At 41.6% G+C, this 25,555-nt stretch overlaps 1 protein-coding gene across 7 annotated transcripts in view; it reads left to right on the top strand.

Moving 5' to 3' along the window:
* Positions 1-25,555, top strand: part of ELMO1 (engulfment and cell motility 1) — a 533,507-nt gene that overhangs the window by 363,117 nt on the left and 144,835 nt on the right. For all 7 annotated transcript variants that reach the window (XM_049642952.1, XM_049642948.1, XM_049642946.1 and 4 more), the window contains one exon: positions 3,838-3,974. In XM_049642952.1, coding sequence (XP_049498909.1) covers positions 3,838-3,974 — 137 coding nt within the window. The remainder of the gene's footprint in view (positions 1-3,837; positions 3,975-25,555) is intronic.

Here is a 25,555-nt window from a genome sequence, read left to right as displayed (position 1 = left end):
AGCACTTTCCCTGTATCTATCATTGGTTGTGATTGGGACATAATGGTCACTCTTAAGAGAGACTGGAAATTGTACTTTTTTTTTTAGGTGGGTGCATTGTTGCAATGAACAAATTTGGGGTTTGTTAACATGGAACCCAACCTGTTAATTTCTTGAAGTAGGTCAAATAAATTCATCCACTGTGACTCTTCCCCAGGGACTGACTAGGGGAAACTTGGTGTGTTCCAGAGGCTGAGAATATCTTGAGAAGATGAAAGAGTTGGTTGACTAAAAGCTAGAACCAGGTAGACTATGTCGGGTATTCAAGAGAGTTGTCAGGGGGCACCTGAGTGGCTCAGTCAATTGAGTGTCTGACTTCGACTCAGGTCATGATCTCACTGTTCATGGGTTTGAGCCCCATGTTGGGCTCTGTGCTGACAGCTCAGAGCCTGGAGCCTGCTTCAGATTCTATTTCTCCCTTTCTGCCCCTCCCTGCTCATACTCTGTCTCAAAAATAAACATTAAAAAAAATTAAAAAAAAAAAGAGTTGTCAGGAGTGCAGCTTGACCTGACCCAGGGAAAAGAAAGGTAAGATCTAGAAGAGGAGTGTGACCCAGTGATTTGAATCCAACTCTACTTGGATCAGGACTAGTAGGAAGAAAGCAGAGGAATCCTAGTCTCTAAATATACTCTAAGCATTAATAGTTAAGGTGATGCTACTTGTAAGATTTTACTTCATAAATATCTTCTCTGGATATAAAGCAGTAATTTAATATTTGTATTGCTGGGGGAGGCATAATAGAGGAAGAGTTAATTGGGAAACAGAATGAGAAAATGAGAACAACAGACAATGATGGGCTTTGATTATGGCAGTTGGAATCCCAGCTCCACCACTTGCAAGCCTTGTGACCTGTGACCTTGGACAAGTCACCTAACCTTTCTAACTCTTTATTTCTTTTTTCTCTTCCCCATCCATCTAACTCTATTTCTAATTTAAAAAAAAGAAATTGATAATATCTTCCTCGTGTGCTTGTTGTAGCAACTAACAACAATGTAGACCTGGTGCCTGACATATGGCTGTGGCAGTGGTATGGCTGTTGTCTGGCAGTAGCTGTTGTTGGTACTGTCACATTGCTAGATGTTGTCCATCAGCAGGTGCTGGCTGTACACTTGCTGTGAGTCCCATTGGACTGGGGAGTCAGGATCCTGGTTTCTGCTGAAGGAGCAGTGCAAAAAGATCTGGGAGAGTGGGTGGAGAAGTTAATTTTCAAAGCAGCAGTCATAAGGAAGTGTTCTGAGCTCTTGTCAAGTAATGCAGGAAGCCTGCTGGGTCAACTAAACTGCAGGTTTCAAATGCTCATTTAGGGCCACCTAAAGAAAGCTCATGATGGAAGGTGTAATTTCTCCAAGATTTACCTTCCTTATATATAAAATGAGGATAACCATCATGCCTACCTACCAGGTTGTTGGAAGGAGAATACCAGTAGAGCCCCCAGTGCATTATATGCACCCAATAAATATTCTTTATTATTAATGATGTTACTTCCCTCCCTCTTCACCTAAGCAAGTGCAGGGTTTGTTGGTCTCAGTTTTGTTTGGTTATCTCAGCTTCAGTAATCCCATAAAAACTTTAACTAGGGCATAAAGTACACACATAATCACACTGGGTCCAAAAGATACTGTGATAATGTGATTAATAATGAGTACTTGGATGGCAGTAGTGTTTTAGAGTGCTTCTGTGGACTTGTAAATTCGATTGGCTTCAGTGCTTGGGAAAGTGAGACTGACAGCTCACTGCCCAGGGCAGCAAACACACAATCCACCTGTGTTTACATTCCAAGTTCTTTAAATAGCTTTGTGTCCCAGGTCAGAACTTCACTCTTGCCATTTTTCTGCCAGTAACACAGGCTGGGGGTTGGGGTGACATATGTTCTTGCTGCTGATTTCTCAGATCTGAACAGGCTTGACTAGGAGCTGGGGGGAAATCAAAGAACAGCCCATGTTCCTGGAAATGATACGCTGGCACAACATTCTTTATCATCACCACCACCTTGCTCCATGTTGGTGACAACTTTTATCCTTTCAAAGCACTTGCCCATGAGTCATGTCATTTGATCTCTCTGAAACCGGTGGAGAAGGACAAGGAGATTTCATTTCCATTTTTTTAGTTAAGAAAATCAAGGCTCATGGGGTGCCTGGGTAGCTCAGTTGGGTAAGCCTCCGACTCTTGATCTCAGCTCAGGTCATGACCTCACTCACGGTTGGTGAGATGGAGCCCCGAATTGGGCTCCATGCTGACGGCTCGGAAGCCTGCTTAGAATTCTCTCTTTCTCCCTCTCTCTCTGCCCCTCTCCTGCTTGCCGAGGGTTCTCTCTCTTTCTCTCTCAAAATAAATAAATAAACATTAAAAAGAAAAGAAAAGAAAATTGAGGCTCAGGAAGTGGCTTGCTCCTGATTGGCATGGACTGGACTTAAACCCACATCTTCTTCTGCCCTCAGACCCAAACCTTTTCTACATGACTGCAAGTTGCTGCTAGCCTGTGCCCTTACCTTGTCTGGAATAAAATAGCCTCTGTGTAGCTTTATATCTACCCTTATAGAAGACTGGAATCCACTAAGATAGAGGAGCTTGGGACATAAGAGCTTGTGGCCTTGCCAGGGCGGAGTGTGTTTGCTTAGGTTTGATTAGGGTTCAATTGCTGGGCCTGCACCGGAGGATTCTCTCCAAGCAGAATCAACCACATGGCAGGCACAGGGCTTTCAGCAAGTACAGAAGGTCTTTGCTGTAAGCCCTGTTCATGCCCTGCAGCCACTCCTCTCCCGGGCTTCTAGGGCTTGAAATTCTACCATTTGGAACCCTGAAGACTAATTGGCACTTAAAGAGATTCTGATTAAAATAGGAACTATTTCACTATACATAACAGCTTATATTAAAAAAGAAAAAAACTTATGGTACTGTTTTTGGGGGGAATCACAAAATCTGGCTCTTTCTAGTGTCCTCATCCATAAGGCATGAACCATAAGAGGCATTGTAAAGATCAAATGAGACGTATGTAAAAGGACTACAAAAATGTAAGCTTGACAGTTAGCAGGGAAGAAGGGAGTGGCTGCGGTACTGTTCTGGGAAGAAGGAGAGAAATAGGCACAGCTCGAGCTCAGAGCACTGGGTCTGATGTGCAGAAACCCTGCAACGGGGAGGCAGGAAGGCAGTCTGGCTGATTTCACGGTTTGGTCCAGGACTGGATCATTCACGGCCTTCAGAGCCATTTGGGTTGCTTTGACCTCCAGCCATCTGTGTCTGGAAATGTAAAACAAATGGTTAATGGCATCAGATGGTATATGATCTCAAATGTCCCCCTACTTACTGCCATAAGAGGGAAAAGAGCCCCCTGGAGAAATAATCGAGGATGCTATTTTCAAAATTGCAATTAATTGTGTGCTTGGGAAAGCTCATCCTCTGCCAGTTATTCTGGTGAGAAAGGAGAAATTAAGAGTGATGGAGCTATGACTGAAGGCAGTTCGAATCATCTTTATAACGTCAAAAAGGCAGATACAGAGTCCATATTCAACACCAAGGATACTGGAACAAAAGCTATAAGTTCATGTCTTAGGGTGAGTTAGGAGCTGACTTCCTTCAGTCAAAATATGTCCCTTGGGATAGGTCTGACCGTCTGACCTTCAACTTCACAGTTGCCCATGGACACTATCATTAGGTTTCTTTTTCAAAATGCCTTACTTCCACTGTGGCTTGAGCCAAACGTGCCTCCCATCATCTCTCTTTGGGACACCCACATGTGACTGTGTTCTCTCATTTCACTCTGCAAACTTTCTCTCTTATTTCCCTTCTCTTTCTTCCAGCTAGTGAGACCTGCAACGACTTCCACCCAATGTTCTTCACCCATGACAGATCCTTTGAGGAGTTTTTCTGCATCTGTATCCAGCTCCTGAACAAGACATGGAAGGAAATGAGGGCAACTTCTGAAGACTTCAACAAGGTAAGGTGAATCTGAGGCAGAGGCAGCTTCCTTTGTCTCCCAAGGAGCCTCACCTTTGCATGGTTCCTTAACTGTGTGTGGAAGGCAGATCAGGAGAATGGGGACGACTGTGATTTTTAGGTTGCCTTGAAAACCTAAAAAGGAAGACATACCTGTATAGATGGGAAGCCTGAAAAAAGGAAGACATACCTGTATAGATGGGAAGCTTGTGTTAGGGATGTTCTCATCTCTCTAGGGATAAGCTTGGAGCAGCTTTGTTCCTTTTGACTAACTAAACTGGAGCCACCAGCAGAGACCCTTTCTTGAAAAATATTATCTAGAGTAACTTATTCCGGCATGAGTCCAGATGCCTTGTTATTGCAACACCCATTGGATGCCTCTCTCTCCCCCTGTGCAGTGGCTGTTGGAGAAAGAATGAGATCAGGAAGGCTGCTCTTTCTAGGTAACTTGGTTTCTTTGTGGATTATGGATGTGTTGAGATAATTTGCCCTTTGCTGTGTCAAAAATAGTTTTTATTAAAATGCAAAATCTCTTTCAGGGAGTTTAGTAAATTTATATGGAACATTTTTTTAGTTTGCAGAAAGCATTTAATTCTTTGAACGGACATCTTCTTTGGTTTTCTATAAGAGTGTAAATTTCCCATTTCTGTGTGTGAGTGAATGTTGGGTACCAAGAAGAGTGTTGACCAACTTAGAGAAGGCAGAAGTATCATGTAAACTTTTCACGATAAACAAAATCTTTATCCTTAGGTAAAGGCCTTGTTAACAGTAATCACATCGCTAATGATAACTGATGGTTGAGACAGGTGTATTCAGGACAGGTATATTGGGAGAGCTCTTCAGCACTTTTAATTTGCTACTGTTTATGGATCTGGGTTTGCTTGGCTCCATCACCCATACCTGCTGACCTGGTACTGGGCATGTAAGTGTTGTCGCCAAGAGTCGACTTCATAGCTTGTGCTTGGGGCATAATATAATATCAGAATTCCAACTGTGCTTCATGTTCTTATTGGTCTTTACCTCCCTGTCACCTTTCCTTTGAACTTACAGCCCATCCTTCTTTACCACTATGTTTCTGGTTTGTGGCATCTGGAACTGATAGCAGTTGAAAAGAAAGGAAACCATGAAGAGGAAATGATACTCTTTGCTGAGCCTCAGTTAGGTTCTAACCTGACTATCCCCATCAGCATAATGATCTCACCTGCAGTTGTAGCAGACAAATGCCATTCTATCTTGGTCACCTTGGGCCATCTATTTAATCCATTGAAATAGGCCCCAGGGACATGGAGAGCCCTGATGCGTAAGCTACAACTGGAGCTGCCAAGGGTCTCAGCAGCGATGCACAGGCACAGGTATGATTGAAGAAGGGAGGTGAAGGAGAGAAACCCAGTAATTCTGTAGTCTCTTAAGTGTACTTCACTTGATTAGGAGGGACGTGGCAATTCAGGTACAAATCATCCTCTGGAAAGAGGAATGAAGGAGCAGGGAGACGTTCGTACAAATCAAGCCAAAAAAAAAAAAAGAGAGAGAGAGTTAAAAAGTCTCTGAAATGGCCAAGGCTACTCTGCCCCTGGATCAGAGCAACTCTTCATGTACTACAGTGTTTCTGAAAGCCATCTGGTCTTCAGCTTCTATGTTCATGGGCCACCTGTCCCTTCAGGAGAAGGTAATCCACTGGCTGGCCTGTGTTCTGGCATCAGGTGCCTGCTTGCTTGCTTTTTCTTTTTTTTAAGTTTATTTTTGAGAGGGAGACAGAGCAGGAGCAGAAGAGGGGCAAAGAGAGAGGGAGAAAGCTAATCCCAAACAGGCTCTATGCTGTCGGTGCAGAGCCCAACACGGGGCTCCATCTCAGGAACCATTAGATAATGACCTAAGCCAAAATCAAGAGTTGGACCCCGGCATCCTGTCTGTCTGCTTTCTGAGAGGATTTCATTCACTCTGCTTCTTCTGAATTACAGAAATTGGCATTTTTGTCAATGATAATGATGTATATATTATTGTTGTTGACATATGCACAGATGAGATATTTGGAAAATATTACCAAATTACTGCAGAGGAATCACTCAAGACGGTTAGCACTTAGATGCTTAAATCCTACAGAACATGTAGTTTACAAAATGGAGCCCCAAGAATACATTGTTGGCAAAGGTGACCAGAGGCCTCTGTCTTTAGGAAGTGAGCATGGCTCTCAGGTCCCTGTGGTTCATCGTGGCCATGTGCTTGGGTCAGTGGTAATGATATCCTGCCTGTGCAGGGTGAGGTCCCTGACGTGTCAACTCTGCAACTTTTTATAGTTGACTTATATGGCTGTAAAAACTGTCTTCAGCAAGATGTCTTCAGCAGGTTTGGGGGATAGTGTTTCATCGTGGCCCTAGTGCCGTCTTCTTGCATCATCTGCCGATCGTAGATGTTCAGTGTCACATATGTGCTGCCAAGTAGTGATGGCGGTTTATGGCTGCGAGTAGGCAGCTGGAAGCCTGAGAGCCAGAGGGTCTCATCCTTTGCACACATATCCATTGGTCAAGAGTGAATACCAGTGATGGAAATGACCAGGGATCTAAATTTTCCATATTAAATGTTTTTGCTATGGTTGCTTTTTTCTTTTTAGTGTTACACATGCCTTAGTTTTGTAAACGGAAGAGTGTATCAGTTAATGTACTCTTTTATCATGTGTGTACTAGTTTTCTATGGTTGCTGCAACAAATTGCTATGGACCTCATAGTTTAAACAATACAAATGTACTATGTTATGTATAGTTCCATAGGACAGAAGCCAGAAGTGGGATTCATGAGTTAAAATTAAGGAGTCAGCAGAGCTGTGTTCCTTTCTGGCTGCTCTGAAGGGGGGGGGGGGAGGAATCCATCTAGTGTTTTCCATGTTCTAGAAGCCAACCTGCATTCCTTGGCTGGTTGCCCTTTTTATCTTCAAAGCCAGCCAACCACAGGTCCTATCCTTCCCACATCACACCTCATCACTCTGATCCCTCTTTGGCTTGGATCTTTCACTCTTATGGACCCCTGTGATTACATTGTACCACCTGGGTAATCCAGGATAATCTTCCCTATTTTAAGGTCAGCTGATTAGGAACTTCAGTTCCATCTGCAACCTGAATTCCCCTTTGCCATGTAAAGTAACATGTTCACAGATTCTAGGGGTTGGAACATGGACATCAGTGTGGGGCAGGGGGATATTTGTCTGCCTACCATAATATATGTTTAATTTGTAGGTATATTAAATTTGTATCCGTATTTGTGCATGTCAATTTAAAATATTGAAACATGGACGGATGAGCTTTTTGTTGTTGTTCTATTTGCTGGTGGACCAGCATAATATTAGTCAGAGTTCTGCTAGTGGTTGCTCAAGTACAGATTTAACTATGTCCCTTTTCTTTTATGTCTCTGTTCTTCTACCAGCCTTGTGAAAAAAAGATGGGCTCTGTATGAGGGCCTCTAGGTCAGTGTCTTCCTGATTTTTTTCCTGCTGCTTGTCTATCAACCACTGCTCTACTTTGCCAAATAATAAGTTGGAAAAGAGAGAAGGGCTGAAATTTTAATCAATTCACTTTTCTTCTTGCTATTAACTTTGTAGCAGAAGCTATTGAATTTAGGAACACACATGGATTTGGGGTTATTGGTAGGTTTAATGCTTTCCTTGTTTCCAAAGATTCCCCAAATGCGAATTCCGAATATCTTAAAAGAGCCCTTCATGAGACACACTTTCTTTTGAACTTTCTTGGCCACCATCTCAGACTGTTGCCACTTTGAACAGAGGCATGGACGGCGGATTTGCTTGTCGACCTGTGACCCCCAGTTCTGTAAGAAGGATTTAGCTATCTGCCTTCTTTAGCTCATTACTGGAGAAGCAGTATTCCTCAATCCAAAATTCTGATTTTACAAACAATACTGGATTCCAGCAGATGCAGGAATTTCTCCTACAACCCACCTTGCTTGGGACACTAGTTTATAGATATCTCGTGCTTAGTGGTTACTGCTTCTGCTGGAAGCAAATGATTGGAAAAGCATCACTCTTCTTGCTGCTCCAGACTTGGGAAGCCGAAGATGGGATGTTTTTTATTTATATGAAAGAAGTAGAATTAGAGACTGATTAAAATATTTATGGTTTGAAAAGTACTTTCTTTCAGTTTCCTAATATAGCAGTCCCTGCAGAATAATCCATTGATTCAGGCCATTGAGTTTGTATTCTGTTTTTGCCTTTTGTTACCAATATTTTAGAGCATGCATTGTTCATTTTTATGGGCATTAGAGAAGAGCTCAAAATGCAGCTGAATGCCTCGGCACACAAGTGCCCTATAATCATTTCATTGAAGCCCTCATTTTTTAAGCAGAGTAGGAAAGAAGACATAAGTGATTTGGGTAATTCAGGTCTGGGAATCTTATTTAAAGCATTTGTTGCCGACCATGCCACTTTAAAAATTCTAACAAGAGTATAATACACTTCAAAATTGATATTTATGTGTAGCAGTGTTTTTCAGCCTTGCCTGAACATTAGAATCACCTGCAGGGCTTTTGAAACTTCTGTTATCCCAGTGCCCAATTGCACAACATAACAATTACATCTTTGGGGTGGGGCCAAAGCTCTCATGAAGATTTTTCATTAAGGTGGATTTGATCGCTAAAGGTGAATCACATCTGTGGAATGACCATTAGTGGATACATGTAACACAAATCACCAACTAGTACATATTGTATACATCGATGAAGTAGTATGCCCATTGGTTTGTAAGACCTGGTTGTGCTACTCAGGAACTCTATGCCTGAAAATAAAAAGGTCAGGGGGTGGGAGGAGGCAGGAATACCAGTATCCCATTGCCCTCTCTTGTGGTGCTATGATACTAAATTGAAGTATTAAATGTAAAAATGCTTCAAGGAAGTAAAATGTCATATGCAGTTGTATTCTTTTGGTATGTAATAAGATAAATCCTGTCTATGAGAAATGAATAAATTGTCCTTTTCAAAAGAAAGTGGTTTTTTTTGGCCATTATGTTAAACAAACAAAGAAGGAAACAATGAGAAAAGTGAAGCTGCGTATGTACCACAGATTGAGTTCTGAACGGAATGAATGGCATGAAGTTCATTTAACTTTGGCAGAAATAGGGTTTAAACTGAAAATCTCATGGATTTGGGCAGAAAAAATTTCGGTCCCTTAGTTTTCCATGTGACAGGCTGTGAGCAGCAGGCTAAAACTCAGGTTTCACAAAGATCAGGTGTTTAATAGCTAGAGAGAGTTAAGGCCTCTCTAGCCATTACCTGGCAGCCCAGACCTCTCTGGGGATGTCTGCACCTTCTAGATACCATCCAAATATTTGTTCATGGCATTGGGGTTACTTTAGATGTTATCCAAATCAGCACTAAAAATGAGATCAAATGACTTTGCCATACTTTCAAATTGCCAAAATGGAAGAAATTAATGATTTGAAAAATGCAGTCACTCTAGAGCAAAAGCACTATTTTAAAACTTTACCCAGCAGCATAATATGCAAAGCACATGCGATAGAGGTTAGGATCTCAGGCTTGCAGATGAGAAATCACCCCTTAAAATAGGAGAGGCTGTGCACAGAGAGAACCCAGGGCCTTCAGACAAAGCCGCAGCTGCCCCTGGCTAGGCTACGAGCTCCGTCTGAGTCAGTGGGAGAAAATCTCAATTAGGAAGGATTGGAGAGCACAACAGAGGAAACATCCTGGGAAGTCCTCTGGAAGATTATCCATGGAAAATAGCCACTAACTAGTCACTTCTAATGGATTACGGTGTGGTGTAGAAAAGGGATTGTTTGAAAGCTTAAAGGCAGTGATGGCATGAATAAGAAAGGGAAGTATGTTTACTCCCCGAACTGTTTCCAGTTTACTGACTTTCTGTGCATGCTTTTCAGGGGGCAATTATATATTCAGGAGTCCCCTTCCTAGGCCAGCTCAACTTCATAGTGGTGCAGACAGCGCTCTTGTTGGTTAGCTAAGCTGGCCTAGGGAATGAAAGGTGGTCTGTAACTCTCGCCATGAATAAACATGAATCTCCTCATTTGCATGAGGCAGGTGACTGTAAAATATCTTGGAGCAAGTTGTGAAAGGAGGCTTTGTGCATCCGTGCCCAGGGGAAGCTGGGGAGGACTCGGAGTTGTTTATCTTCATTAGAATTCTATCTAGGGCTGCTGTTATTGATCTGAACCAGGCCTGGGCTAGCTAATAAACTAGGTGTATGTTTTAATTGAAACATGAATATTTAAGTAGAGGAGAATTCTTTTAAAGGGCCCTGATGTACAAGGAGGCTATCCATTTTTCAGCTGTCTAGGCCATTTACAAGTATTTATTCAAAAAGCTTCTCGTGTTTCACAAAGGTCTTTAAGGTTTGACACAAAGGAAATCGTACTTCCTGTAGAAGCAAATGCATTATATGAATAGATTTATTTTTTCCTTTGAGGCTTCCTGGTGGGTAGGTAGCAAAAGGTTTTGAGTGTGTGTGTGTGTGTGTGTGTGTGTGTGTGTGTGTGTGTTTAAATGAATGCTTTTAAGTTATTCACTTAAGGTAGTGTTACTCTTTTTTATGGAATTTGCCACTTCCATTTGGACAGTAAGCAAGATATGTCTTCTGTCCTCATCAATATGAACTGTGCTGTCTAGAGGCAGCAGGAAGACTGAGAAAGAGACCAAGTAAGATTTTTTTGCTCCTCCAAGAACCAAATTTCTCCCTCTGGGGGCACGATTCCCTGACCCATTGGGAATGCAAGGTTGGAGAGGAGAGAACCAAGGCTGAATGCAGCTGGAGTATCTGGTGGCAATCCTGGCCAAGTGGTTCCCCACTCCCCACTGGCAGTGTGTCCTTGAGAATGTCCTTTAGCCCCTAGATTCCTTCTCATCTTTAAACTGGCAGTAGCAAAAATAACAATAACGACAATAGTAATAATAACAATGATATTTCCCCAAATCACAGTGAAGATGAGGCCCTTAAAGCTTGGCTTTGTAAATTGGCCCATACAAATGGGACCATGTGCTGGTCTCAACAGTCAGAACCTAAATTGACAGTCATTTGCACTTGGTTGTATAGTATAGTTGGCCCGCTTTGATTTTCCAAGGTAGTTTGTTCAAATACCTATAAATACAGATTTTTCCATACCTCTGTGTGAAAATCCATTGAACTTTGGTTTGGCTGCAAAAGGAGATGTTGACTGCAATGAGGACAGATTCCTGAGCAAGGAGGAAGTCCTCTCTGTGTGTTTCTGATCACAAGGGATGCCCCTCCCCAGCCTGCCCACAGATACCCTGCAAGTGACTGAGGAGCTTAGCCAAATCTCAGAGGCACAGCACACTTGTCATTCTCTCCCCAGCCAGCTGCATAGCCTTGTGCAAGGGATTCAGCCCTGTGAGCTCCAGATTGCTCATCTGTGAGATGAGAATGGGAAATCACTGCCCCTAGGCAGGCTCTGAGCTCTCTGGACCACATCGGGCAGATAAACTACTTGGCTCAGTCTGGCCTGAAGCAACCACTAGGTGACACATGTTTCTAGATGCCTCTGAAAAGGAAAAGGATAGTTATGGCAACACTAATAGCAGACATTTCCAGAAAAAAAAAAAAAAACAACAACAACAAGCTTTTCCTGTGGATTTAGTGATTAAGGTAATAGAATACCCATCCCACCATATTGTCCTCGTGGTCCCAGCTGCACAGGGTCTGTATGACTTTTATGAGAAATGTGAGAGTGTTCATAAAGTGGTCCATTTCTAGGGATTGTCCCAGGTCATGCCATTAATAGCCCAGGGTATCTCCTTCTGAAGGGGTTATATCCTGAGTCATCCAGAAAGAGTTAGATTTTGTTGACTTTGTTTATGTAATTTCCCTAAGAAATGGTTAAACTGTTTAAAATTTGTTTAAGAATTGGGGCGCCTGGGTGGCGCAGTCGGTTAAGCGTCCGACTTCAGCCAGGTCACGATCTCGCGGTCCGTGAGTTCGAGCCCCGCGTCAGGCTCTGGGCTGATGGCTCGGAGCCTGGAACCTGTTTCTGATTCTGTGTCTCCCTCTCTCTCTGCCCCTCCCCCGTTCATGCTCTGTCTCTCTCTGTCCCAAAAATAAAAAAAAAAAAAAAATTAAAATTTGTTTAAGAATTAACTGTTAGGTTTAGTTGGCTGAAACATTGCTAATGTGTTTTTCTTTCTTGATGTTCTCTTTCTTAACATTAACTGGAGCATTTACAAAAATGATAATTACCCTGATTGAGTCTGATGAGTAATTTTGGATAAGCCTGACAATAGTAAATCTACATTTTAGAGGTTCCTTTAGGTGCAGGGTCTAGCTTTGAGTTCTCCTAGTTTCCAGTCTTCCTGGAGTCAGTGTCTCTTTATATGCATAACATGTGCTAAACTGACACTTGCTAATTAGGAGACAAAAAAATTTATAGGTTCTTCCGCTGGACAGCAGTAAGATACATCAGTCCCTCGGTTCATCTGCAGATCATCTCTGAACATGAAAATAATAGTGACTCTAAGTTAACTGCTCTACGTAACTCTGCTCAACGACTTCTGAAACTTCTCTCCCTTTTGTTAACTACACTTTGGGGTGCTGAATGAATTGTTCACTGGTTCCTATGACCTGGATTCCATATTCCATTGTGGATTGTGTTAGGGATTTGATAATGGCAAAGAAATCATTTTATTAGTATATGTCCAATTAAAAAGAAGTTACCTACATTTTAAGTAAGGCATAATGAGATTTAGGCATTTTAAATTAAAGGGCAGGTAGGAATCAGAGTTGGACAGCTAAGAAGAGTACCATTAGATGTGAATCTCTCATGAAATATGAGTCCTCCTTGATTTAAAAGAAAATATTTATCTCGTAATTGCAAAGAAGGTGAGTGTTTATATGTAATATGGGAGTTGAGAACACAGTTCTACAAAGGGATGTGTTTCCTAAGGTAGAACAGAAGATCATAAAGGTACTGTCATTTACATGCTCTTTTTGCCAACTCACGGTGCCAGAGGTTAGGAAGAGGCAAGGGATGGAAGGCAAAGAGGTGCCCTAGATAAGATGAGACAGGGAGTCAGAACAAGAGAGTGGTGTCAGAAGCCATTTGTTAAGACTCCAGTATAAGAGCCGGGAGAAGTTGAAGATCCCAAGTGAAATTTCTAAGTATCTCCTGCAGAAACACCAGATCTAAGGGGTCAGAAGTTTTAAAATAGAGTTAATTATTTAAATGTGTACAATTCGCCTGCTGATTTAAATTGCTTATATGTCTATGCAGGGTTTTCAAAACCATGCTTTTATATCTGAGCAGCAGTGAATGATGGGTCAAGCAGTCCACTTTTATTTTACCAAATAGAAACTAAAACCCTCACCTGCTGGTTCAACGCCAGATGCTAGCTGCTCTCTCCATGTCCAGCATAGAGCTAAGCCACCAGGTCAAACAGGTCAAAAGCAGGAACAAAGGGGGAGAGGAACAAACAGGTCAAAAGCAGGAACAAAGGAAGAGGGTACCAAAGCAAGACTAAATTTGTTATAGGAAGAAAAGTAAACATGAATACTTGAATCAAAGAGATGAGAACTCTAAACTGCTAGTTTCTTCTTCTCCTCTCCTTCCCTTTCCCCTTCCTTTTATTATTTCTGTGTTTTCCACACAGTTCTGTTGAAATTAAAAATAATAGTAGGTGCTCAGTGAAACTATGTGGGAAGAAGTCATTTAGATAGGTACTTAAGTCAGATATTGTTCCCGCACTAGGTGTACATCTTCCTTGGGGAAGTTCTCAAGCCAGCCGCTGTCACTTGTGCCAACGACATACTCAGATGACCCTCAAGTGATCCCCTTGCTTTTGCCCTAATAATACCATTACCTTAGAACTTAACCACCGTGAACTGCAGTTGTCTATTTAATAGTCTTCTTGAGAGCAGTTCCTTGCTTTTTCTGTATTCTCAGGATCTACTCAGTGCCTTGGATGTAGACAGTATTCAGTGTTACTATCCCACAACCATCATACACACAGCATGGCCACATTAGTGTTCCATATCTTGGTAAATAGTGTCACTATTTCACCTACACTTCAAATGCTGTGTATTCTTTCAACAAATACTACTTTGTATCCACAACACAGAAGTCATGGTGCTAGGCACTGGGAATACAGAGGTGAACTGAATAGGTGGTTTCTGACTTCCTGGAGCTGGCAGTCTAATGAGTTTCTATTTGGAAGTTTATGGACAAGTTCCTCTTTGTGAAGCCAATTGGTGGCCAAAGCCGCTACAATAACTAAGGTCCTCTGCCTTCTCATCATTGCCTTAGCTCAGATCTTCCTCTTTTCTCCAAATCTGATAGATGGGATGTCTGGTTGCAGTCCTTTACTGATCGATAGGGGTGATATATCTATACATCCTTGCCACAGTCCGATGGGGAGTGAATCGCATTTCCCATACCCTTTAACTTTTCACATTGGCCAGTGAAATGATCACAAATATGAAGCAAGCAGAGGCCTGAATATTGCATGTGTGGTTGGCGTGGGCTCTTGCACTTCTGCCTTCATCATGATATGAAGTATACTCCCTGGGCAGCCACTCCTCCTTCAGTGTAGGTCTCAGAATGAGGCATATGAGTACAGTTTCCCCGATCATCCCATAGAATTACAGCTTAAAACTATAACCTTGGCTGATCTATAGACCTGTGAGTATGAGAAGAAATTCTTAGCTATTGGTATTATTTGTTACACAGACTATGGCAGTAGCTGACTGAGACACCAGCTATTGCAGTAACTTATCTTCCAGCTTTGAAACCTTCCTACTTTCCAAGTGTCCTCCAACATAGATCTGACTATATCATTCTTGCTTTTAATCCATCATGGCTATCCATTACCTGCCTCATAAATTTTCATGGCCTTAGCAAGATGTTTAGATATCTCTTTAATTAACCTAATGTACTTTTCTTGCTTCGTCCTCATATCTTCACCTTGCACCTGCTCTAAGCTCTGTAATATTCTGAACTGCCCACAGTTCCTTGTGTATGCCATGGTACTTTCATGTTGCAGATATGTACTCACCCTCATTCCTTCTGCCACCCTTCCCTCATCTGCTTGTTGAAATTCTGTTTTAGGAATTTACACATTGCCACCTCAGGGATACTACCTTGTTTGATTACCATCTCCTTTTCATTCAGAATGAAATTCTGTTACTCTGCCCCCATAACATGGAAGCGTGAACTTCTTTTGGAAAATATCTTCTAGCTATATAGTAGTAGTTATTTATTTACAAACTTACCTTTCTAAATTAAGTCAATATAGCATTGAGAGCAAGAACTATAACTTTAAATCCTAATATTCTCCAGGTATTTTTGAAATAGTAGCTGCCCAATTACTTTGGGTTGAATGTTGAATGAATAAGTGGCCAGAAATGTTTAATTCACACATTATTTAAAACAGTCCACCTAGCCAATAAGATGAATTAATTTACACTGTTTTAATATGGAATGGTCACTCTTGTTCAATTCCTGGAGACCATAGGTACTCATTATTCTGCAGTTCTACCAAGTAAAGAATTTTCTTACCCCAAATGCCAGTAGGCCTTACTGAGAAACAATTCTAGATCCTTCAGTCAGATCGTCTTCTTCAGATGCCAATACTTGGAGGGAATTATAAAATTATTTTGCCATTTCATTATTTTTTAAAATGTTTTATTTATTTATTTTTGAGCAAACAGGGGAGGGGCAGAAAGAGAGGGAGACAGGAGACAAAGAATCCCAAGCAGGCTCTGCACTGTCAGTGCAGAATCTGACACAGAGCTCGAACCCACGAACCAGGAGATCATGACCTGAGCCAAAATCAAGAGTCAGATGCTTAAGCAACTGAGCCACCCAAGCAACCTGCCATTCCTTTCTTAACAAAAGTGGTAGTAATTATTTTTCCACCTATGTAGCTTTATATAAGGTAAATGAGAGCCTCAAAGACATTGAAGAGTCACAAAATAAACTGAATTTCTTTTTTCCAAGGAGAGTGGTTAGAACCCCTAGTTAAAAAAAGAAATCCCTCTGTTTAATTTTTTTTCCTTGATCTTAAACCACATACGGTGGCCGTTTGGGGAGTACTCTGTTTCCCACTAGTCTTATTCCCAGGCCAGTAGGGAAAATAACGTCAATAATGGTGCTCATCCTTTCACAGGATGGCTGCTGAGAGACCTTCAGTGCAGAAGACAAACGTGCCTGCCGGCAGGTCCACACATTTAGGTGACTACATACCTGGCAGACATGTACCTGTGTAGCCGTCATGTTAAATAGTAAATGTGAGCTCCCCGTGTCATTCACAAAAAATTGTCTTTTGTATTTTACCTTTATCTCCCAAAGTTCTCTTAAATTAGTAAAAAAAAAAATACATTTCCCAAGAGTGTCGTAAGAGTAGGAAGATGTGGTTCTTGCCACAGTGATTATGTGTTTTAGGTGCTGGAGGCAGTCAGCTCCCGAGAGCGTTTCTGGTCCCAATTTCCTTATTTCTCTTTCACATTTCCGTTTGCGTGGCTTGGCTGGATCTGAGGTGTGTGGCATATGGCTTTTTGCTGCTTGAGCTGCCACAGAAGTGAATGTCACTGGCATATAATGCCAGATTTCCATTTTGTGAATCACAGAGCCATGAGATTCTGTCCGAAAGCTCCCAGGCCACTAGGAGTCCTTCAAGCAGAAGCAGAAAAGGGTAAGACCCATGCCTCAGAGATACTGTTCCTATTGCAATGTGTCGATCATGATAAAAAGTGCATATAAAATGGAGATGCTCTTGCTCTCGAGTGTGTTGGAAAAAGCTGCTTGGCTTGTTGACTTCTTTTATTGTGGTCAGGGGAATGGGCGATCCTGGCTTTTTGCTTCCAAGCCTTAACTAAGCACACACTGGTCAGTCAGAGATGTAGAGTTGGTTTTGAATTTTTTCAGATAGATAAGAATTCACTTGTGCACATACCAGAAAAATAAGACTGTGAGTAGAAGATATCAGTGGTTTTTGGATGCAGTTTACCAGCATTTTGTATTCATTGAATTTTCAAGTTACAAAACGCTTTAGGACAGAGTTGGATGATAATGGGGAACCGAAGCTGCCACAGACACAGCCTGAGCCTCGGCTCCCCACCTTCACCCCTCACTCCACATCCCTCTCTACCCCCTCCCTCCCCAACTGCCTCCTGTGCCTGAGGAACTTGGAAATACACAAAGAAGAATAAGTTCAATCAATAAGTTCAGTACATTCAGTCAATAGATTCAGTAAGTCAGGAGCATTGACCCTGGACTCAAGGACTGGGCTTCAGACCCGAGCTCCATTATTTCCTTACTGGGTGACCTTGGGCACATTAATATCCTTACCCCCTTTGTTCAGCCTTTTCATCTGTGAAATATGGAATTTAATATATGCTGTTGTGAGGGTTAAATGAGCCAGTATTAGGATGATAATATGAAATGGACAATACTTGATCCATTTCTGAATTGGAAAATTAAATATTCTTTATGGTTCATCTTAGTATATATAAAGCACTTGGGCCATTTCCACGAAGAAAAGTACAAAAAGGATGGCATAATGCTCCGGACGAGGTGTGGGGAAGCGTGGATTTTATTCCAGCTCTGCCTCGAGCTGACCACACAACCCTGGGCTCTTGTCCCTCATCTGCCCTCACCACACCCCCCCCCTTTTTTTTCTGGACGAAGATGTTCCTGGAAGCCACTGAGGTGGAGGCCTTTGAATTCCTCCTTTGAATTTTCTCTCTTCTCATCTTCTCTGGGCTACCACTTGATCAATTAACACAGTCTGGTCCTTATATCATCAATCTTGTCCTCTTGATGCTGTCTTCTTACCAGCATATAAATGTACTCACATCTCCTGCATTTGAAAAAACAAATAACACCTTCTTGATCTTCCATCCAGCCCTCACCCCAAGCCGTATTTCTTCACATACTCGCCTCAGTTTGCCACCTCTTGTTTTCACGTCTCAGTAATTTATTAATCTACTGCAACCTGTCTTCTGCCCTCCTAAAAATATAACTAAAGCAGAAGAAGAGCGATAAGACTCTAAAAGGCACTAATTTATGCTATCAATACTTGAAAACCTCTTTAGCCACAAAAGCCATTGGTTTTGACGAAGTCAAGAATGGCCTCTGGTGGACATTTTAAAATCTGTCTTGTTTGCCTTCTTTGCAGCCCTTGATTCTCTACTTAAACAACATCTTCCTGTGGCTTTGCAAATAAACACACAATACACACACACACACACACACACAAAATAGATACATGATATGCTGTCTATATTAAAGGAAGAAATAAGATAATAATCATAGTTCCAGTTACAGTGATATTTTTAGAAAAAAGATTAAAAGGTAACTAAAATATATAACTAAGCTCAAGAAAAGAAACCTGCCTCTAAAATGCACTAATACGTATTTTGAATACTCAAAAACCTCTTCAGCCACAAAAGACATGATTTCTAAGAGACAAGTGGAGATTGAGAGGAATTGTTGAGTTGTTCTAATTTAAGACTGGAAAGAAGTCACATTGTTATGACTCCCTGCTCTGATGAGAAAGATAGACATCAAAAAATTTGTAAAAATAAATCTTTTATCCCTTACATTTTTATGCTTATTGGCATCCTCCTTTCCTCCCCCTCAATTTTGTCTCTTTCAACCTAAAAAGCTACCCAAATCTCTCCTATCCATAAAATTTTTTTTCACCCCCGTTCCTCTTTCAAGTTCTTACCCAATCTCTTTCCTTCCCTGCACTGCCAAATTTTCCAAGAGAGAATGCTGTCTCCACTTGCCTGCCTCCTCCACTCACTGTGGTCTGATGCTCACCCACGCCCACCCACTAAAACTGCTTTATTTAGGTCAGCAGTTACCTCCCGAGTGTCAGGTCTCTTCCCAGTGCTCATCCTGCTCCGTCTCCCTGAAGCACTGTGTGCCCTGCCTGTGCTTCCTAGAATCCGGTCTATTCCCTGACTCCTGAGGCACCACTGCCATTTCTCACTGACCCTTCAACTTGCCCATTTCTCAAACCCTTCTTCTCATTTCTCTCCCACCTCCTCCCCTCCACCCACAGTGTCTCATCTTCAACCATCCTTCAACTCCAGGAGATGCATGGCGTCTCACCTCATCTCTTAGACGTGGAACTCTGAGTGATCCCTGTCTTCCTATCCTCTCCTGCCAGGTTCCCACATCCTGTGGATCCAACCGTGTGTAAGAAGGAGCCATCTGGCTTTACTGCTGTGGCCCTGTTTCCTGACACCGTCATCTCTTACATGGACTCTATCTGTCCTTTTATTGTTTTCCCTGAATCTGGACTCAGCCCATGTGTAAGTTCTCTTCCCCCTACCAGAAACACCTTTCTAGAGTACAATGCTTCTCATAATGCATCCACACTCAAAAACCTTTGCCTCCCTCTTCTCAAGCATGGTAACTGAACCTTTTCATTCTACTGCGAACCACTTTTACAAACAAAATGCCTATTGCACTCTTCAACACACCCCTACTAACCTCTAATTAATCATATCGATGGCTCCCTGAGCATACCTTGTACTTCCAAGTCTCTGTCCTCACCCATGTTCCCTCGCAAGGAAGACCCTTCTCCCTTTGGTTGGAATTCTGCCCATCCTTCAACGTCCAGCTCATGGGCCCTGTGGAACCCCTCCATGGAAGCAGAATTAACTGTTTCCTCTCAGGCACACTTTCTTTTTACCTCTCTTGTAGCACTTTAACGTACTCAGCCATACATTGAGTTTGAAAACTTATTTTAGCAAATTAGCCTGCTAAAATGGGTCCCTGGCCCACCTCATGGCTGTTTTGAGACAATACTGCAGAATCTTAGACAAACCCATTGAAAACCATGGTCATAGACTTAGTTATCCACACTCTATTGCTCTTATTCCTCAGAACAAGGACAAATTCTTCCTTACCCCTCTACCCCAGGGGGGCCTACCAAAAAAATTATATACGTGCTCAACACATGTGACCTGGATTGAATCTTTACCCAGCCATTAATGGAGAAAAGAAAGAAGATAATAATGTCTTTCTTTTTAATAAGCTGATAGTGTTTTAAAAGGAAAAATCACATTCTAGAACAAACTTTGCAAACTATACAACAAATTCAGGCCATAAGTGAAGGGCATTGTGTGACTAAGGTATGGCAGGAGAAGTGATTCTTCAGTGTGATGATTTCTTTTAGGACCAGGAAAAAAAAATAAGGCATTACCAGAAGACAGAGAGAAAAAAAAGGGAATTGTGTGTGTGTGTGTATGTATGTGTGTGTGTGTGTGTGTGTGTGTGTGCGTGTGTGTGTCTTAAAAACACTTAGATTTTGTTGTGGTGGCATTTACTTCCTGACAAAAGCTAACTGATGTTTCATGCTGGCATGTACTCCTGCACATAGACCAGGGGCTGAGATGCTTCCAGAAACTTTCACATCTCAGACCAAGCTGTGGCTGGGCCTGGGACAACCAGCTTCTGGTTGTTTGTGAAGTTAATTACCCCCTCTCTGCCCCTCCCTTGTTTATATGGGGCAGGAGACCCTGGAGCTCCTTCGATAAAAAGAAACAGAAGACTTGCCATCCACAGTGACATTAAAGGGCCCCTTGCTACCACTTTGCTGGTAGAAACCTTGACATTTCAATAGAATTTTAAGAAAGCTATTAGGACAAAGTGCATTTGGGAAATTCACCAACAATTGATGACTTCATTTACAAAGTCACGCAATACAATGTGGCTGTTTAGAATCATAGATGTTCTGGGGATAAAAAGAAAGTTATGTATGTAGATGTTCATTTCATTATTATTTATAACAGCAAGAAAATGGAAAATAACCCACAATTCAGCAAAGAGGATATGATAAATTCATTTATGGGCACATTTATTAATATGTTAAATTTTTCAGTCATTGAAAATGACATATGTGAATGATATCTAAATATAAGAAAATATTTTTTATATTATATTAAATGTGGGGGAGCAAAACGTAAAATTTTATCTTACTAAATACAAATAAAAACTAATATGCTTTTTAAAAAAATATTTGTTTATTTTTATTTTAGAAAGAGAGAGAGCATGCACAAGTTGGGGAGAGGGGAAGAGGGGGATAGTGAGAGAGAGAATCTTCAGCAAGCCCCATTCTCAGCACGGAGCCCAACATAGGGCTTAATCCCACGACCCTGAGATCACAACCTGAGCTGAAATCAAAAGTCGGACGCTTAACCGGCTGAGCCACCCAGGTGGTCCCAAAACTGAGAAGTTTTAGACCTTCTTTTTAACAATGGTTTCTTCTGCGTGATGTGATTAATTATAATTTTTTTCTTTTTTATTATGTGATTTTTAACTTTATTTATTTTGAGAGAGAGAGAGAGAGCACACAAGCAGGGGAGGGATAGAGAGAGAGGGAGAGAGAGAATCCCAAGAAGGCTTTGCATTGTCAGCACATAGCCTGATGTGGGGCTCAAACTCACAAACCACAAGATCATGACCTGAGCCAAAGTTAAACATCAGACTCTTGACTGCTTAATTGACTAAGCCACCCAGGCGCCCCCCACTTTTATTATGTTTTTAACATTATACATTTTCTCCACTGAGCATGCATGTTCTTACAGTCATAGTTTTAAAAAAAAAATTTAAAATACGGGGATGAAGAACGGTCACCAAGTTCCAAATCTGGTATGATTAGTAGTTCTGGTCTGGAGGGAATTCTTTGATCTCAACACCCCATGTTATAAAGTCAGGCTAAATTTTGTTTATTCTTCCTTGAAATAAAGCATGGGTTTAAGCCAGCTGTACTAGCTCAGTCAGTGTCCTGTATCTTTATCCTGAAGTTGATTGGTACAAAGATCAAAAGCCCTCTGAGGCTCTATTCAAGGAAGACTCATTAACTGGAAGGGAGTAGTGAACAGATGTGATATCCTTGAAAAAATGAACCAGATAACAGACAGGGCTGGGCCCTGCACCTGGACTGCCTATAAAATGAGTTGATAGGGGGTGGGGGGAAGGGGAGGGTGGGTGATGGGCATTGAGGAGGGCACCTGTTGGGATGAGCACTGGGTGTTGTATGGAAACCAATTTGACAATAAATTTCATATTTAAAAAAAATAATAAAAAGATAAAACCGTGAAAAAAAAGAATATAAATAAGTAAATACATACATACATACATACATACATACATACATACATACATAGATAAATAAAATGAGTTTCCGAAAGGGAGTTTTCAGATGTGGTTCCCAGCGCATGCTTTTCCCTCTCAGGCTAGGGATTGCAGGGCTGGGAGGAGGGAGGAATGGGAGACATAAGAGATGATTCACTGAGTTGTTTTCAAAGCTATCCTTGTCTCCTAACTTTATCCATGATGTTGGGTAGAATGACCGACAAGTGCTCAGAAGGCTTTTGTAACTTCCATAAGTATAAAGGTTTGCAATAAGCTTTTGTATTTTTGGCTAAGGCATCAGAGATCTCTAGAGATAGTATTCCTGGTGTTGTGTTAATAGTCTGACTCTTAGGAATTCGCAGTATTGGGGATAGCTCTCCAAAGAGATAATTATGAAATAACATGACACGTGCAATGGCAAAAGTCCAATGCACTGTATGGAAGTAATTCAGAGAAGGGAATTCCTTACTTTGGAAGACTTTAATGTATGAATAGAAACTTACCAGGTGAGCAGAACAGAGTTCACTAGGAAACAAACAAAAAAACAAAACCATGAAATTTAAGAAGTACATGAAGAGAAAACTTAGTAAGTGGTGCTTTATTACTTTCAAGATATTAAGGCTGCATTCTTGGATTCCCAAGACATGAAAGGAACATGAGGCAACATGTGAAAAGCACATTATTGGCACTTCCTAAACATTAATTGAATGACTGGAGGCCAATTCCGTACTTCCAAACTGAACTTTTTGGGTAAAATATTTTTTTTCGGTATATGCAAAGAACCGCTGCGATGTCTAACACACAATAGATCCCCCCAAATATAAGCAGCAGCATGACGTCTCACACACAATAGATCCCCCCCCCCCAAAATATAAGCAGCAGCACTTTTTCATGGTGGAAGCTTTGTGATTATTGGAAGTATTTTGCTCCACAATTCTCATGCCTGTCACTGTGTCGAGAGAATTGTAGGCGATGCATTTCGGAAATCATGTTTCATATTTGCCTTGGGATGACTTGGAAGAGGAGCATTTTTGCATGTAAATGGATTGGTTACTGCCTTTTGGGGGCAATTTTTATTTATATTATCAAGTTAACTCCTTCCTACAGTTTGCTAGCTTAAAGATACAGGCAAGCACTGAGCAATAAAATAAAATTATATTTTTGTGTGAATTTAATTGCTGCACAAATTAGGTTTCAGGGCTCATTGTGAGAGTTGGGAATAGCCTGTCAATATCATTTGTCTAGAGGTTATGGTTCACATTTCAAAGCTTCATTTAATTGGAAGTACAATAGAGAGCCGTTTGAAGTGGTCTGGCTCTTACAAGCTGATGGATTTGAAGAAATGAGTTGAAGAACAGACCTGTCCTTGTGGTGACAATGCTGGTTTGCCAGGAGCAGGCACAGTCCGAGTGGGTTTTCTTAGGGAGGTGCTGGGTTGTTGCTGATACTCATTGAAACTCTGGGCACATAGGTGAGATGTGACTGACTGGCTCTGCCAGAGTCAACTTCCTTTTTTTTAATGATTTTAATTTTTTTATGTTTATTTTTTAGAGAGAGAGAAACAGAGCATGAATAGGGGAGGGGCAGAGAGAGAGAGGGAGACACAGAATCTGAAGCAGGCTTCAGGCTCTGAGCTGTCAGCACAGAGCCCAAGACGGGGCTCAAACCCACGAACAGTGAGATCATGACCTGCGCTGAAGTCGGATGCTTAACCAACTGAGCCACCCAGGCGCCCCCAGAGTCAACTTCTTTACCACTGGACAATATAAAAATAACTGGTTTAAACAGGACTTGCCATGGAATCCCATATGGTGATCGCCTCTGGTCCTGTGGGTGTCCTCACCTGTGGCTCCATATCTGGGCCCATTCAGACCTGTTGGGCCCCCTTTCAAGCCCTCAAACTCATTCTGCTCTGCCTCTCTCCCCTTTCATACCTCAGAGCGTGACCCTCAGGAACTGACTCCCTATATCTCTGGAACCCCCGTTTCCTACATCCTTGCCTGGATGTACTGCATCTACTCATCTTGATCTTGGTTCTCTCTTGCACAGCAAACCCTGCATTCTTCCCCCTCTTCTCTGGCTTGCCCTGTTCTGTTGCAATATAATCCCTGTTGTAACAAGAGACCAGGGCCACAGATTATCCGTGAATCTGTGAGTAGAAAGAGCAGAGAAAGGAACGGCATCGAATGTTACTATTTTATAAGACATAGATTTAATCTCTACCAACTGCTGTGAAATTGGTTCTCTTATTGAGAATATCAGAAACTAATTTTTTTTCTCGAAAGGTAGATTACTTGTGTGTGAAATTGATATGTGTTTCAGAATTGAAAGAGGGTTACTCATGCGTTAGATCTGGAAACCAAGAAGAATGTGATAACAGCCCCGAAGCTTCCCTTTTCCTGATGGTGAAGAAGCTGTTTCTCATTTTGTGTCACCTAAAGAATACCCTGCCTTTGGCTCAGTAGCTTTTTGCCACCATATTGCCAGTGGACATGCTTGGCAAAGCTGAGTTAAGGATTTTGGCATTTTCATTTTTCCTTTTGGCGTGATTTTTCATCAGCCTGCATTTCTGGAATGTCTTTCCCTGGTATATTTGGAAAATTCAAGCTGGCAAGATGATAAGCTTTCAGAATATCACCAACTATTCCCTTGAAGGCACTCCAGAATTATAAGAGATGCATGATATTGGGCCTTGCTCTTCTGGTCTCCGTGTTGTTCTCAGGTCAGCCCACCCCATTTGCCCAACTTTAATCACACCTCAAGGACTTCCAAACCTCAACTCTCCAACCCTATGAATGCCATTCATGGTCACACATCAGAGGTCAACGTCTGGAAGAGGAAAGAATAGAAGATCTATTCATAGACATGTTTGCATTTTGTAGATCTGGTTTTATTTTGGTGTTTGTAGGTTTTGTTTATATTTTAGGCATTTTGAAGGAGAATACAAAAATGGCCAAGTCCAGGGAAATAAACCTACTCCTATTAATGTCTCATGAATATGAGTTACGAAATGGAACTCTCCCTTAGGATGCTATTGGAATCATCCCAGCTGCCCCAGCAACTCGCTTGTAGGAGCTCTGAGCCTGTGGTGTAGTAAACTGCTTGTGGTACTTCACGGACACCTGAATTTGAATCCTGAGTTGCACCCTTACTGGATGGTGACTGTAGATGCACTACTTAAAAGTTGTAGGTCCCAGTTTCCCTTTTTGGAAAATGGGCATTTTTAATGGTATTGGCCCATCATAAGCACTGCATATACATTTGCTATTATTTCTCTCATCCTCCCACAGATGTCAGCACTGTATCATACAATCTTTAGCATCCAGGGACCTAAAGATAGAGTGCCATTAAGTAGACTTGGTAAGTTCTGCTTATGGTCATCTCCCAATAAGGGTGAGGGAAAGAGAAGCATCTACCTTTTTGTATGAGGATTTTTCTATGGAATATTGTTATGATTATCTCCC

The sequence above is a fragment of the Panthera uncia genome, chromosome A2 (assembly GCF_023721935.1).
Source record: "Panthera uncia isolate 11264 chromosome A2, Puncia_PCG_1.0, whole genome shotgun sequence".
In the NCBI taxonomy this organism is placed as follows: Eukaryota; Metazoa; Chordata; class Mammalia; order Carnivora; family Felidae; genus Panthera; species Panthera uncia.
This window is presented reverse-complemented; position numbering and strand designations above follow the sequence as displayed.